Source organism: Antennarius striatus, chromosome 6 (genome assembly GCF_040054535.1).
Source record: "Antennarius striatus isolate MH-2024 chromosome 6, ASM4005453v1, whole genome shotgun sequence".
Taxonomy (NCBI): domain Eukaryota; kingdom Metazoa; phylum Chordata; class Actinopteri; order Lophiiformes; family Antennariidae; genus Antennarius; species Antennarius striatus.
In genome coordinates, this window is record NC_090781.1 from 16,032,514 (window position 1) to 16,047,972 (window position 15,459).

A 15,459-nucleotide genomic window follows, 5' to 3' on the forward strand; every position below is an offset into this window, starting at 1 on the left:
TCTGGAATATAAAGATGATTTCATGTTTGATGTTAGTTCATTTCACTTTTTTTGGTTACTTCTTACTAGAGTCAGTGTGGTCCTGTTGTCATATAAAAAATTAATAATTAATTACAAAAGTTTCACACTGCTCTAAGGGCGCTCTTTTTCTACATACAACCCAACAGTATGTTTTCGACTAATCGTGTGCTTTTAAAGCAATCTCCAAGAATCATGACAAAAGAAAATGTAAAAAAGCAACAAAAAATCTACATAAAATAGTCAAGTCAAGCAAATTGTAACAGAAAATTCTTCATTGGTTAAATTAGTAGTTGATTTATAATATTACAACAAGATTTCTCTACCTATATTTCAGACTACTTACCTGATAAAATAAAACTTATCAGATATAAATGCTCTTGATTGTTTTCTAGGCATACCTTGCTGACGTTTAGTCATCTCTGCTCCACATTTAAACATAAAGTGTCAAAGAAAACATCATTTACAGATTATTTTGTGATGTCTTGGTCAGAAATACTGGTGCTGCTTAATTAAGATTGAAAATACAACGCCTTGCCAACAAGTGACAAATTTATGTCTCTATATTAGTGACTAATGGCAAAAGGGACCAGCGAACCAAGTAAATCACTTTCCATTGAAAACAATTACACTAAATTATCTTTTTAATTCAATTTTTTATCCTCAAAGTGAAGCAGCTGTTACTCAGGAACAGCTTCTCTAATCAACTCCCAGATGTTTTCTCACATAACATTTTTTCATAAGAATAAAATGACAGCCAAATATTTTATTAGCTGCAGCACAGATGGATGGGGAGGAAAACATAACACCCTGAAATCTCTTTTAAATCTCAACCACTGGCTCAGCTATGTAATTTGCTGATGCTTTAACCATACTTGATGCATACAATTCATATTCCATGCTGTGGGTGATACAGTGGTGTCCGCCGCCAAATTAAAGTGTCGAGGAGACGGTTCCATTAATAACAGGGTAGAAACACCCAGCCTAAATGCAGAGGCAAGCTGACAACATACTGTGATGGGGATATTATAGCATGCAAAGCTCGCATTAACCTCGCAACTGCATGTGAGAGCATGTTACCTTTCACTTTGGTTGTGTTGTAGCATGCTCTAGGGGGAATGATAATCCCTCCTAACCTGGGATTAGACAGGAAGGGGAAAAGGTAGATGTATTCAAGTATGCACTCGATGACACAAGCAATTACATTCTGATAACATGGAAGATGTAGAAGACCTACAGTACACGGCAAACACTATTGTAAACTGAAATGGTTCAGAGGATTTATTAAACTGAGGTACTCACAGTGACCTGAACTTATCTTGTTACACGAAGCAGAAATAACAAACAGAGCATGCTTGAGCTGCAGATTAGGATTGGAAAATGGAAGGAAGAAACATTCTTCTCTTTTACAATGGCTGCGAGATGAAAATACTGTTCAAAAGATTTTGGTCTGTGTTGTTGAGACCCATTCCACTATAAATCTAAATTATTGATTTTGATGTCTGATGCACTGTACATATTAAAGATGTCTCAAATGGAAAGCACCGGGAGCTTGTTGTGTTGGCTGACCTTCAACATTAGCACTTCATTGTTATCACTTGAACCTCAGTGAAAGAAAAAAAGTTAATTGATGGCAAGTACCTGGAAAGGAAAAAAAAAACAAGGCCACCAGTGTATCCATCAGGAACATCCCCGATGACAGACTGGCTGTCTGGGTAGGGGTAGACAAGGACTCAGCTCCTCAAACAACTGCTTGGAAATGCCGAGGCTTGTGTGTGCTCAGGTAAGCTCACCTGAAAGCACCTGAATTATCAGGAGACAAGGGGAGGGCTGAAGACAAGCGAAACACAGCAATTAACTTAAAACCTAGAATGACAAGAGCTGCCCCCTCCTCATCACATCACACACACACGCACGCACACACACACACACACACACACACAGACCTGCAAACACCCAGCTACTAATCTTGTTCTAAACAAGACACTTTCTAAGGAAGTGAAGACATTTCTGGCCCACACCTGTGTCTGTGACTTTGCTGGCCAGGTGTGATATTTCTCCAAAACAGTAAACAGATACCCACAAACTAATATGTGTAATTTTAGTCCTCTGTGATTATTCATTCAGCCTCTGACAAGCTTGACAAATAGTGAGGCACAGAAGTGGCTCTAAGAAAATAAGCTGTTATCTCATTTCCACAAAATCACCTTACATGCAGTTGTAAAAAAAATAATAATTGTGGCCCATTTAAGAATAAAAGGAAACAGAAATAAAATCACACATCATTTTTTTATTCTATTTTATACACTGTTATAAAAGTAAGCATTTTGGAATGTAGTCTATTCATCATTTTGTTATTTGCAATAGAAAGAGGATCCTTTCTGTAGCCAAGCTAACTGCATGAAATAGCAACTTTTCTTCAGTGCCATAGTTATAAGAACAATTTATCCAGCTGAACAAAAATATTCGCTATGGCTGTGACATCCATTTCAGTAGTTGTTTTAAAATCACGAATATTTGCCCACTAAAAGCAAAGCCATTAGTGCAGCGTAAGCTGGTCAGGTTCAAAAAAGATTAAAAAAATAGGCACTGAACACTCCATTTAATTTTAAATGGCACATCAACCTGCCAAGAAGTACTCCGCCTCTGGCAACTCAATTTAAGAGAGCTGAGACTATGTTCTGTACCAGAGTAATCCATCTGTTAGAGGAGTTATGATCTCAGCTTCAACAGCTAAAATAACCTTGTGGTCAGATGTCAGATGGCCATAAGTATTTGAATTATGTGTAATGAATGGCTTGGCACTTTCCATGCATACTCCAATTGCAGACAAAAGCCTGACAGGAGTAAAAGAGTGTCATGCCTTGTAATAAGTCCAGGTTGTAAGTCATTTTATTTTTGGCTGCTAATAGTGCCTGCAGAAAACCCCAAATCCCCTGCATGGGCGGCTAACAACAGAGGAGTAAATCTATCATGGGGAAGAGCCAGAGATACAACAGGTGTTGTCGTTTACAATGAATCCTCCAATGACCTGAGGATTAACCAAACTAAAATAAAACTACAATCAGAGACATTTATGAACTGTTGAGTAAAATATCAGGCAAGACCTTGTAAAGTTTCAAACCTTTGAAATACCTTTCTACCTTGCTGCCTTTCTAACTAACAAGAAAGGGATTGAGGTTCGCTGTGCTTTTACATTTCATTAAATCTACAATCTGAAGGTCTCACTTTGAGCTCAACTGTAATGCAAAATTTTCATTACTACTGTGTATTTCACAGATTTAATGATGGATCTGTCTTGAAAGCAAAAAACTGAATAATAATAAGCTTCGGCCCTGGCTGTAATTCTGCTCTGATATTGTAAACAGTATCCATCCATCCATTTTTTTGACAACAAGACGACCACAATTATCTCTTGTGCAGCTGCTTTTCCGCTTTGTGGGTCACAGGTGTTGCTGGAGCCTATCTCAGCTGATTATGGTTGAGAGGCGGGGTACGGTGACAGGAAGCCAGAGAACACAGAGAGAACCCACACAGAAAGATTCAAACCCAGAACTTTCTTGTTGTGAGGTGAAAGCGTTACCCACTGCAACACCAGCGGATAGCGCTGTAAATGTAATGTCATTTACATTACATTTACTAAATACAGTAAATGCATTGTAAATTAAGGGGTGGCACTAGCTCATTCCACTTGCTCTTGGGTAACCGGCTCAAGACCCATGTGGACCAAAATGGGAGGTGCCAGTTCACCTCCAGAGCACTGCGGAAGTGCCCTCGAGCAAGGCACCCTCCCCTGCGCCCCACCTGAGAGCTGCCCACCGCTCGATCTCCCATCATCTGCTGCCATTTGTGTGTGTGTGTATGTGTGTGTGTGTGTGTGTGTGTGCTTGTGTGTGTGTGTGTGTGTGTGTGTTTGTGTGTGTGTATGCATGTGTGTGTGTGTGTGTGTGTGTGTGTGTGTGTGTGTGTGTGTGTGTGTGTGTGTGTGTGTGTGTGTGTGCGGGCCTCTACGATATATGTACGTGTGTGGTTAGAGTGGGAAAAAGTAATTTTTCTGAGGAGATATTAAAGGATTGATCATTTATTTTTATTTTTATTATTATTATTATTATTATTATTAATAATAATAATAATAATAATAATAATAATAATAATAATAATAATAATAATAATAATAATAATAATAATAATAATAATAATAATAATAATAATAATAATAATAATAATAATAAAAATAATAATAATAATAATAATATAACACACTTCAAAATATAAATATACACACAAATTAATTTGCACATGTCAGTTACTAGTCATACTAATGCTTGATGCTTCCTTGGTTCATCATAACTATTAGCAAAAAAGTGTTCACCCCCCAAAAAATGCAAAATTAAGTTGGCAAATTTCCAAATGAACTTGAAGCATGGAGGAGAAAGTTTTCCATTTCTGAACAAGACAGAGTGCAGCTGTGTGCCAGTATACTCTATTAAGTGCCTCCACAACACAACTGTTCAAAGAGCTGGAGGCTCTGTCTAGGGAATTAGGGCAGCCACCAGCACAGCTTAAATCTTATTAAAAATGTTCACTGAATGCCTGGAGAGTGTCAGAGCAGTATGTAACAAATCCTTAAGGATGGAGTATGCAACAAGGCAATTTTTCAATTTTCAATGCATTTAAAACACAACTTCTATTTCATATTTGACATTGTAGACAAATAGTATGTGTCTGATGACAGGAATATTTGGACATAAGAAGATAAGTGCTGTTTTGAATCCTATCAAATGTAAAAGTAATGTTAAAGAGGATGCCAAAAAACAAACAAAAAGTAGTTCCCAGTACCAACACTGCTGGTGTTAGATCCAAGAATATCAACAAGGAAAGTCAGAGAAGGAGATAAATTAAGAGAGAAACATAATCGTAGGCTGATCCATGACTTGTAAGTCAAAGTAGAAAGCAATAAATGGACCTCTTCACATGAAAGAATGCTGTGAGGCCTCAGTAGTGCCAGCAGCTCAGGTAAAGTCCTTCCATCATCTCTAGATAAAAACCTGTCCCCTGGATTTTAGTCATGATTCATTAGCACCCCATCCACACTTTGGCATTGATGTTAAGATGTGTATTATTCAGCTGAGGCCACAGATTAGTCCTGAGTCAAGAAATGAGAAAATGTGCACAGGGGGCCACTGAGGTGATTGTGGGAAAATAAGGCCCCTGTAAGAGAGTTCCTTTGTGCTCACTCATCACAGCTGAATAGTAGCAAAAAAGACACACTGTCAGGCACACTGCTTCTGCTAATCACCGGAATGATTGCCTCAAACCATTCACCAAGCCTGTGCCTGATTACATATCTACAATGGAAGGAAGGTCTCTGCAAATTGTTCTACTAATTACTTACTCACTGAATCCATCATTACTTTCTCAGTCAGGAGGCCCTTGCCATGAAAAAGTGAAAGGTGATCAAGACTGAGGTGCTATGACACTGACACATAAATCAGTGATACAATAAATATGCAGAAAGACAACCATGATGTCTAGGGAGAGAAAAAAAAGTGAGCTATGACATTCACCATTTTTTGCAGACGGGTTGAAATCAGCAAAGCATTACACAACTTAAAGCTTATTGCTAAGAAATTCAGCTAAATTAGGTACATAATGAACCACATGCAATCATTACCCTTCCTTTTACTTGACACTAAAAACTTCAACATTTTATCCACTGAAGTCCGAATTTCAAGGACTCCAATTAACTACAATGTTGCACCTATCACATGGTTTAATTGTAAGAGACCATGCTTGAATAAAGTAGCTTACCGCTGTCCTCGATTGAGAAATGGAAGATGTCATTTGTAGATTTGTCGTTATCCCTCAGAACATAGCATATGCTCATGTCATCAATTTCAGCTGAAAAACAGAAACTTGCATAAACATCCAGTCTTCTCGTATGAAAAGTTGTTACTTTACTTAATGAAAAGAGGGAAAATACAACTAATTTGATTCTCACAGACTATTTGTCTGGAATAACTCCTAAGCCCTACACAAGATGCAGTCTGAGGCTCTGTGATCAAATGTGCACACTGCATAGTGACAGGGGAATTTGAAAAGAGAGACCACCTGGTAACAAGAGACTCCCGAATAACACATAACATAGAATAACCTGATTAGCGACTACATCTTGGTGATTTGTTTGTCATGCTGTTATTGTGCTGCCAGGGGTTCTTTATAGGCCTGGATCTGTAAGATTTAACTTTACAACCCTTGCCGTCTTGAATATTTGATGTCAAAACATTTCCCTTCAAAGGGATCACATAAAAATGCATAACCAAAATTTACAAATGCCCAGGAAATTTCTTTGTTTAACGTCTGTTCAATTTTTGTGAGAACTGTTGAAATATTGAACAGTCTCTTGGGGGAAGCATCTCAGTGTGACTGAGCAAACAAAAGCAGGGTATACATTGATATTGACTGAACACTGTTCCTGCTCGCCCCCTCATCCAATAAAAACAAACACTGACAAATTAGCAATCATCTTGTCATAAACCACTTGTTTTGTGTTAAAAATTACAACTCTTGTAATGTCAAAGTAACCTGCACTTCTCTTGAAATGTGTGATTCATTGGACTCTATTTGTGTATCTCCTCTAATGAGATCTGGTCAGACTGAGGTATTCATATACATGAACAACAGTGTGTGTACGAAAACCTTCATATTTGAACTCAGTATTTTTCAGGCTTCAGAGGTGACTAAATTGATACAAATATGAAATTAATTTGAGTGTGGGCTCCAGGGAATTAAAACTGTCCTAAATGTGAGTCAGTGCAGCACATTAGAAATCTGAAAGAATGTCACAGGACTGTACAGGCATTTGAATGCAGCTCTTACCCTGTGTGAAGGTATTGATGGTAGCATTTCCTTTGCCGAGGTTGATCAGGTATCCGTGATCAGGGGCAACCGTAATCCTAAAGGTCACAGAATCATGAATGCTGTCTCTGTCTTCTGCTTTAAGGGTTTTACTGGTGATAACAAATCCCAAGTGGCCAGTCTCAAGAACCCGCAATGTAGGGGCACCCTTATTCACCACAATCTGCGGTACTCCATTATCAACAGGGAGGATGGTAATTCTCATCACTTGAGGCTTTCGTGTCTCAAATACTGTGTCAGGGAACACGTAGAAGTCTGTGTGGGTGCCATCAGTGACAGTGAAGGAAAAGCTGTCCTCTGCACTCTCTGTGCCATCATGCTTGTAGCTAATCATGTTTTCATTCAGGTCCTGCTTTGTGAAGGAGGCGACAGGCTGGGTGTTGTTGAAGAGCAGGAGACCATGAACTGGAATTTGAGTGACCGTGAACTTTAAGAGGCGATCAACAGTGTCTCTGTCTTCCAACGTTAGCTCAAAAGGCGTAATGAGTTTATTCTCCCCCTCAGTCACCACCAGGTTGTGTATCGTGACCACAGGCTTTCTGTTGTCTACATCACTGATGGAAATGCGGAATGTCCGAAACACAGGGTTGTAGCCATCAGTCACTTCAAATTCAAAACTATCCATTTTCACTTCATCGTCTGCAGTGTGAATATAGTAGATTTTGTTGCCAGCCAGTTGGAGCTGTGTGAAGGATGAAATGGGCATTCCAGGTGTGTCTGTGCACTCAAGATGTCCTCTCATTGGAGCTCTGGTGATAGTGAAAGCCAAGTGTTCATCTGGGCTGTTGAGGTCACTGGTGCTGAGCAAGTCTGTTGTCAGAGTAACCCTGCCACCTTCTTTTAGGGATACACCTTTATTGATGACGTCTGGGAAAACCATGTCAATCCCGCCCACTGTGACGTAGAAGTATCTGTCAATCAACGGGTTGATTCCATCTGTTACATCGAATTTGATGAGGTCACGGATCCCCTCTTGCCCATTATGGATGTATACAATAAAGTCTTGATCAACTTCATTCTGAGTAAAGTTCATGCCCACTGTGATATTTTGTAGCGTTCCTGAAGGCATTGTCCTCTGTAAAAAACCCTGACCAGGCCCGTAGCGAATAATATAAGTCAGTGTACTGTCGTCAGAGTCTAGGTCAGTGGCTTTTAAAACGTTACTGTTTATTATTTTTATGTCACCAATCTCAATTTCGAGACCGTCATTGATCGCCATCCTTGGGGTCTCGTCATCCACAGGTATAATCATAATTACCACTGTTTTCTCCACACTGAACTTGCCATCAGTGAGAACAATATCAAAGGTGTCCTCTGTGGTCTCTGAGTCATCATGCTCATACACAATGCTGGAGGCCTCCCTAATTTCATCCAAGGTGAAGTTAGAGACGGGGACAGTGCCAGTAGTGAGCTGATTGAGAATAAACCCGTGCTTAGGGGGTTTGCTAATCACGAATGTGAGCTGATCTGTGGGGAGATCGGCATCAGCGCCATTCAGAATGGGAGTGTCAATGACTATGTTCATGCCTTCCATGACAACAAATTCTCTCATGAAAATTTCAGGCATTTCATCATTAGAAGGGATAATTGAGATTGGGAAAAAGTGCTTTTCAGAGAAATTGATGCCATCAGAGCACCTGAATGTAAATCTATCCTCCACTGGCTCTACTCCTTTGTGAATGCTTTGAACATAGTAAATATGATTCAGTCTAATGTCCTTGATAGTGAAAGCACTAATGGCTGTCCCAGACCTGGATTTTTCTGAGCCCGGGGCAGGGGAAACATTTTCCACATACCCTGAAGTTGGCTGTACAATAATTGTACAAAGCAGGTCATCAATGGGGGTGTCAACATCATCACTGCTTATATGAAGAATCTTAATGACATTCTTCTCTCCCTCAGTAACAGTAAACTGTGGCCCCACAAAGACCTGTGGAGCCTGGCTATCCAGGGGAAGTATAGTTGCATGCACTCTGACACCTGTGATCTTATTTCCTCCAATAGTCCACTCATCAGACATGTCTGTCAAAGTGAGATTGAAAAAGTCCTCCTTTGTGGTCAAACCTATTTCTCCACTCGTATGAGCATAAATCACAAAGCCATTAATGATGTCAGCCTGGGTGAATGTGACTGATGGAACACCTTTCACCAGAATTTCACCGAATGATGGTGGATTCTCCACAATGAAGGTCAAACGAAGGTCATCTGTGTCCTCATCTCTTCCCTGAATAACATTGCTTGTGATTTCTGTTGCTCCATTTTCCAGTACATCGATGTAGGAGCCAATCGTCCCAGCTGGGAGACTAATGATTGGTGTTTCATCATCAACTGGCTTCACACTAATCTTTATAATGATTGGGACAACATGGACCCCATCGCTGACGTCTATTTGTATGGAATCTACTGTGGATTCATCCCCATTATGGATGTATGAAATTCTGCCATTTTCAATATCCTCAAGGCTGAAAGTGACTCCTTTCGTCATATCAATGAATGAAAACTGAATCCGACCATGCAGTGGAAGCTGAGTAATAGTGAAGGATATCTGCTTACGGTCTGTGTCTGTGTCTGAGGTGTCAAGCTCAGCACTTGTAATGATATGTGTACCACGTTCAAGCACAGTAAATCCAGAGTTGGTTATTTGAGGTGGCTTGTTGTCCACAGGCTTTAAAAGTATAGTAAAAATTCCATCTACAACATTTGCAGAAATATCCTCCACAGTGTACTTAAACTGCAAAATACGAGTGGTAATTCCAAGCTCAAGGTCTGGCGGTTTGTAAGCGATTTTATGATGGTTAATTTGTGCCTGAGTGAAAGTTGTGATTTCAATGTTTGGTTTTTCAGTTAATACCAGAGCTCCGAATACAACAGGATTGTTCTCATCTGTATCTGTAGGTGGCTGGATGATGGTGTATTTCAGATCCCGATCCTCTGAGTCCAGGTCAGTGTAACGGAGGAATTTCTTTCTGAGGTAAGTAAGCTGATACTCATGTACAATCATTTGCAGAGTCGTTCCAGGGTACAGTTCAGGGGGGAGGTCATCAACAGGGAGAATTTTGATAATGAAAGAGCTCTCACCTGATTGGTTTGGTGGGTCATTGTCATCTTGAACTTTAAACAAAAATTGATCCATGACTGTGCTGGTGCTGTGGGCACCAATGTGTTTGTAAAACAGCTTACCATCAGTAATGTCCTGCTGCAACCATTCAGTCACTACTTTCTCATATAACTCATCCTGTGTATTAAACTTCCAAGTTGATGGATCCTCTGGGGCTTCAGACTGACGCAGCAACACCTGCCCAATTTTGGAAAAGGGAGGCAATATTGTGAATGTTATTGAAGAATCCTCTGAGTCGATGTCTGCTGCACTGAGCATCAGGGAGGAAATTGGCATCATTTGGTTTTTGAATAAAACCAAGCCTGTGTTGGCATTGATTATCGGGGGTTCATCATCGGTTGGCACAACAGTGATTGGAAACAGAAACTCCACATCATTTGTGCCATCTGTCATTCTGAAAATTATATTATCGCTGTATGTGTCGCTTCCATCGTGTTGATAAATGACTATTCCAGCATCGAGGTCACCTGGTGTAAAGAATTTCCGCCTTGAGCCCAGAACAGTTAAGTCTCCATGCTTTAGCCCATCAATAACAGTGATTTTGACTTTGTCTAAATTGTCCTCATCACTGATTTCCAAATTCTGTGAACTGGACAAAGGCCTGGACTGGCCCTCATACAGTAACTGGCCTGTATTTCTAGTAACCACAGGGGCCAGAGTGTTCATCGGCTTAATAACAATCATGAAAGCAAAAGGGTCTGAGACAGCTCCCTCTGTATCCACAACCTCACACTCAATCTGGAAAATCCGCTCAGTGTCTGAATCCACAGCAGGGGGTTTGTATGCGATTTTCAAGTCTTTCAAGTCTCCTTGGTAAAATGACGTTATTGGTAAATTCCTGTCATCTGTGCTGACAATGTAGCCCTCCTCAAACGACAGGGTGGAAGTGATGTTGAAAATTAATTCATCTGGATTAGACTCAACATCCTCTGCAGCCAGCATGTCCGTGGTGATCGCTGTCATCACAAACTGATCTACTTCCATCATCATCATCGCAACAAAGCTGGGTTTGGGAGGTGTGTTGTCTTCTCCTTCTTTTATTCTCACCAAAATTTGGAAAAATTCCTGCTTGAGCAAATTGCCTTCCTTATCATGCAACTCTACCAGCATAGGAATGTAATCTCTGCTTGGTGACTTCAAAGCAAAAGTGTGCTGATAACGGAGGTTCATTCTAATAAATTCATCACAGTCCACCATTGATCCGAGCCTGTTTTCATCCACAAGTTGTCCATACCTCGGCAGCACGCTGCCACCGGACAGAGGGATTATTTTGCATTGTTGTGCACTCCTGTCATAGGTGAATTCTAAAATTCTCCTATCAATGGGGTTGCTGGTACCGAGCAGTTTCTCAACAATGAGCGGCATATTTTTGGTAACTACTTCCAGTTGTGTGAAAATGACTTCCACTTCAATCATAAATGGTATTATAATGGTATCCGTTCGGGTGTCATACCTGAGTTGCAATCTTACTCTGTCCCTCGGAGGACTCCGAGAGCCAAAATGAGAATACTTCACGTCGTTAGGGCCGAATTCACATGGAAACTTTTTCGGAAACAAGTGTCCAGGCCTTTGAGACAGAGGATCGTTTTCCAGAACTGTTATGCTGCATCTATCACCGGGCTGAACTTGGATGACTAAATCGTTGATGGGATCAATGAACACTGATCTCCCGAAGGGTACTCGGATCCCATTATTGGCAACCAATATCGTGTCCTCTGACGGCTCGGACCTCAAGGCATATGATAATCCATAGTTGTTAAAAACCTGCGCGACTGCATCACCTGTCAGAATCACTGCAAGCAAAGCCAAAGCAGCACCGGTCCCACGCAGATGCGGGGATTTAATCCAAGCCATTTGGAGTGTGAAACGGAGAAGAAACGCTGAACTTTGCACATATACTATTGTAAACTAAATGAAGCCGGTTAAAGTTGCAAGGAAATCAAATCGGAGTTGGATAACATTACGCATCTGTGGACATCACGGTGCACCATCCTCCCACAGCAGCAGCAGCAGCCTACTGATAACCTAAACTTCATACTCCTGCTTCAGCGGAGTAAAGCGAGTTACGCCCACCTCTCCGCTGATTGGTCAGTGTCTCCACTGGAATGCGTTTGGCATGTTTTAAATGGACACGACTTGTGTCATTCTGGACACACGAAGCACCGTTGTCTGTGGTGGAAAGTATGGATAAAGATGAAATAAATAATTGAAAAGCTCTGTGGGGAAAACAAAGATGTATAAACTGCAGTATGACAAGGAGGATCGGTTTGTAAGCCTAAAGGGGATCAAAGATCTCTCACATTAGTGATTGTGTCAGAATCATCCGTATATATATTTTTATCCAAAGTAGTCATTCACTCCAGACTACTCTTATACACAAAAGGAAAACTCAGCTGAGTTTCACTGTCTAGAGAGGAGCTTTGTCTCCCTCTCCTGGTGTGCATCAGGCTAGCCACACACATTTTAACACCATTAGACCTCACTTGGTTCTTATGCACATTTTCCTCCTTTTATCTCCAGAAAAAGGGGTCATGAAAGTCAGGATCTGCTTTGTATGTACAGCACCTCTACAGTATAGCTGCTGGGCGGGGTTCTGCAGTAACATAAGTATGTCCTGGAACATATAACTGCATCTAAATGTGAGGTGGGCTGGTATTTCTGCAATCACACAAAGCAGACAGGGGGTAGAAGAAACACTGCAGGAACTGAAAAGATATACTCCAAAACTATGAGTCAAAAGTTCTATTTGTTGGACTCCCCTAGTGACACTGGCCTATTTACTGATACACTGCTGTCATCACACAGGTCCTCCACATGTCAGACATTCCCCTCAGCAGAGCCTTCTCCTCTGGCTTCTGACAAGCCCAGTCATGATCCAGCCTCTGTCTACTGCCACTCATCTGGAGGATTGGTGTTGATGAAGAGGACACACATGCAGACGTTGTGGAGCACAGCAGGACAAAAAGTATTAGTTACAAGATACAAAAAGAAAAAAAAGAAAAAAGAAAGACAAAAAACAATGTTTGTTCCTGTGTGAATGTTGCATCTTTTAAGGTGAATTATGTCAATAGATTTTTACATATACTTTATTCAAAATATATTTCAAAATATACTGTTATAATCAATTATAATCAATAAACAATTATAATCAATAAACAGGTTTTAGAAAAAATGTGTACCTCAGTGTTTACAGACTTTCCAGTGTGAACATGACCAGATGTCTTCTACCGCATTGTTCTAAAGATAAGGGTTGTTTTATTTTCGTCTTTTTGACTGCAAACTTAACAACATGGTGCAGACAATATCCATAGTCCATAATGAATGTTGGTAAGACATATACCTGGATTTAGATTTATTTGCGCAAGGCTTGGCATAAAAATCAAGTTCATTCCACGAGCCAGTGTAGTTTGATTGGCAGTGTCCAAGACAATTTTTGTATTATCTCATTACAATGCTCCTATAGGTATTTCTCCTGTTTGCACATTCTGTCAATATACCGGTAAATTGGAACAAATCAGACACAAACTTGTTTTTCATTGTCTCCTAAAGACACAATGGTCTGTTTGATTTGGCAGACTGTACATCAAATACAAAATCTGAAGCCTATGAATTCTCCCCTGTCAGTGTGTAGTGTCCCTAAAGCTTTATATCACATGGAAAAATTTGACCTCAATTGTGCTCTGTCTCCTCTGATCCCTTTTTAGATAATTTTCATTCCATCGACAAAGTTGTTCATGTTTTGTTTGCACCTGCCTATGGTTGTGCATTTATAACATTCAAACCAGCTCACAGCTGGTATGTGTTGAAATCAGTACACAGTAGCTGCCATAACAAATTGTGTAGCTGAGTTGCACCGGACATCGTTGACAGGGCCCAATTATAAATATAGCCCAGCAAACTGCAAGGCAAAGCCCCCAGGCCTTGACAGCTCCTAGTTACAAGTGAAAATGAAAAAGAAGATGAATAGAGCATTCTGACAGCAGTGATGGCAGGGAGGGAATTGGATCATACCCAAACCTTCAGGCTTATTTTTGAGGCCAGGGGAAGTTTGATGATATTCTGTCGTATCAGATTTAAATCAAATGTATTTTAAATGACCGCTCCTTCTGAAAAGAATTTCAGTTCATAAAGGGAAGTTTCAAACTGCACTCCAAAGTGCAGGTGATTTATTGTACATGGTGAGTGACACACTTCAGTTCACCTTTGGGTTTAGCATTTATACACCATGTTTTACATCTTTTGTTTGTTTAAATTGTTCACTGGCAATAAATAGAGGAAGCTCTCTTTACAGGAGCTCATCCAGTTTTTTTTTCTGGTTGTTATCTTGTTTTGTTTTATAATGACTGTGACCATTTAAATAACCTAAAGCATAGAGTAAAACAGAAAATAATTATCAGCTGTGTTCATTTTTAAAAATTCTATTTTCCTGTTTTTATACGTGGCTAACATATATGACTATTGCCTTCTTAGCTCAATGCCCTGCCTAATAATCACCACACACACACACACACACACACACACACACACACACACACACACACACACACACACACACACACACACACACACACACACACACACACACACACACACACACACACACACACACACACACACTCACACACACTGACTACTGGGTAGTTTTTGTTCCCTGACAGCATCATTACTGTAGCACAGACATATACTGTACATCATCTTATCGACAGTGATTCATCAACCACACTGAAAATATCGCAGAATGGACCAAATCTGCAGCAAATCAAGCTCCTCCTCAGAATGCGATCCCACCTTATTAACAATAGCAACTATTTATTTTATATTTATCAAATTGAATGCAGTATGTTGCACTCTGCTATCGGCTCTGTTTTAGAAAGCACTCCATGTGAGCACAGAGGACATGACTGAGGGAAGATATGTTTTCCATGTGTAAGTTTATAAAAATTTTATTATATGCATAATGCAAGTACTTGAGCCCTTTACGTGACCTGTTCACAAAGATGGTTCTGATGCGGGGATGGCACTATTACAGTTTATTTGTTGACAGATGTACTGCTCATCTTTAATTCCCCTTGATGTGCATCAGGCTGCAGTAAATGCTTCTGCTTAAGAACTCCTTGCTACAACTCACTGGACTTCCATCACATACAGATGTAAACATTCAAAATCATTTCCTCCATATTACAAAGCTAGAAAATGAGCTGTCCTTAAAAAAATTGCTGTGGTCGCAATGCTTCACATTGAATCCCCGTTGCTAATGATTTGATAACTATCAATGAAAAGATCCAGATTATAATACAACCCTGACCTCCCACTTGTGTCATTATGACTTTTTTAGTTCAGTAATTGAAGTGGTCGCTATTCTATAGTCCACATGTGTCAAACTCAAGGCCCGGGGGCCAAATGTG

The 15,459-nt window shown here is 40.2% G+C and overlaps 1 protein-coding gene across 1 annotated transcript in view; it reads right to left on the reverse strand.

Annotated features, from left to right (window-relative positions):
- frem2b (FRAS1 related extracellular matrix 2b) overlaps nt 1–11,908 on the reverse strand; it is a 55,979-nt gene extending 44,071 nt beyond the window's left edge. Inside the window, exons 1-2 of the mRNA XM_068316735.1 lie at nt 6,898–11,908; nt 5,830–5,919 (exon numbers count right to left, since the gene is read on the reverse strand). Of these exons, the coding sequence (XP_068172836.1) occupies nt 5,830–5,919; nt 6,898–11,908 (5,101 nt within the window). The remainder of the gene's footprint in view (nt 1–5,829; nt 5,920–6,897) is intronic.
- Between the last annotated feature and the right edge of the window lie 3,551 nt (nt 11,909–15,459).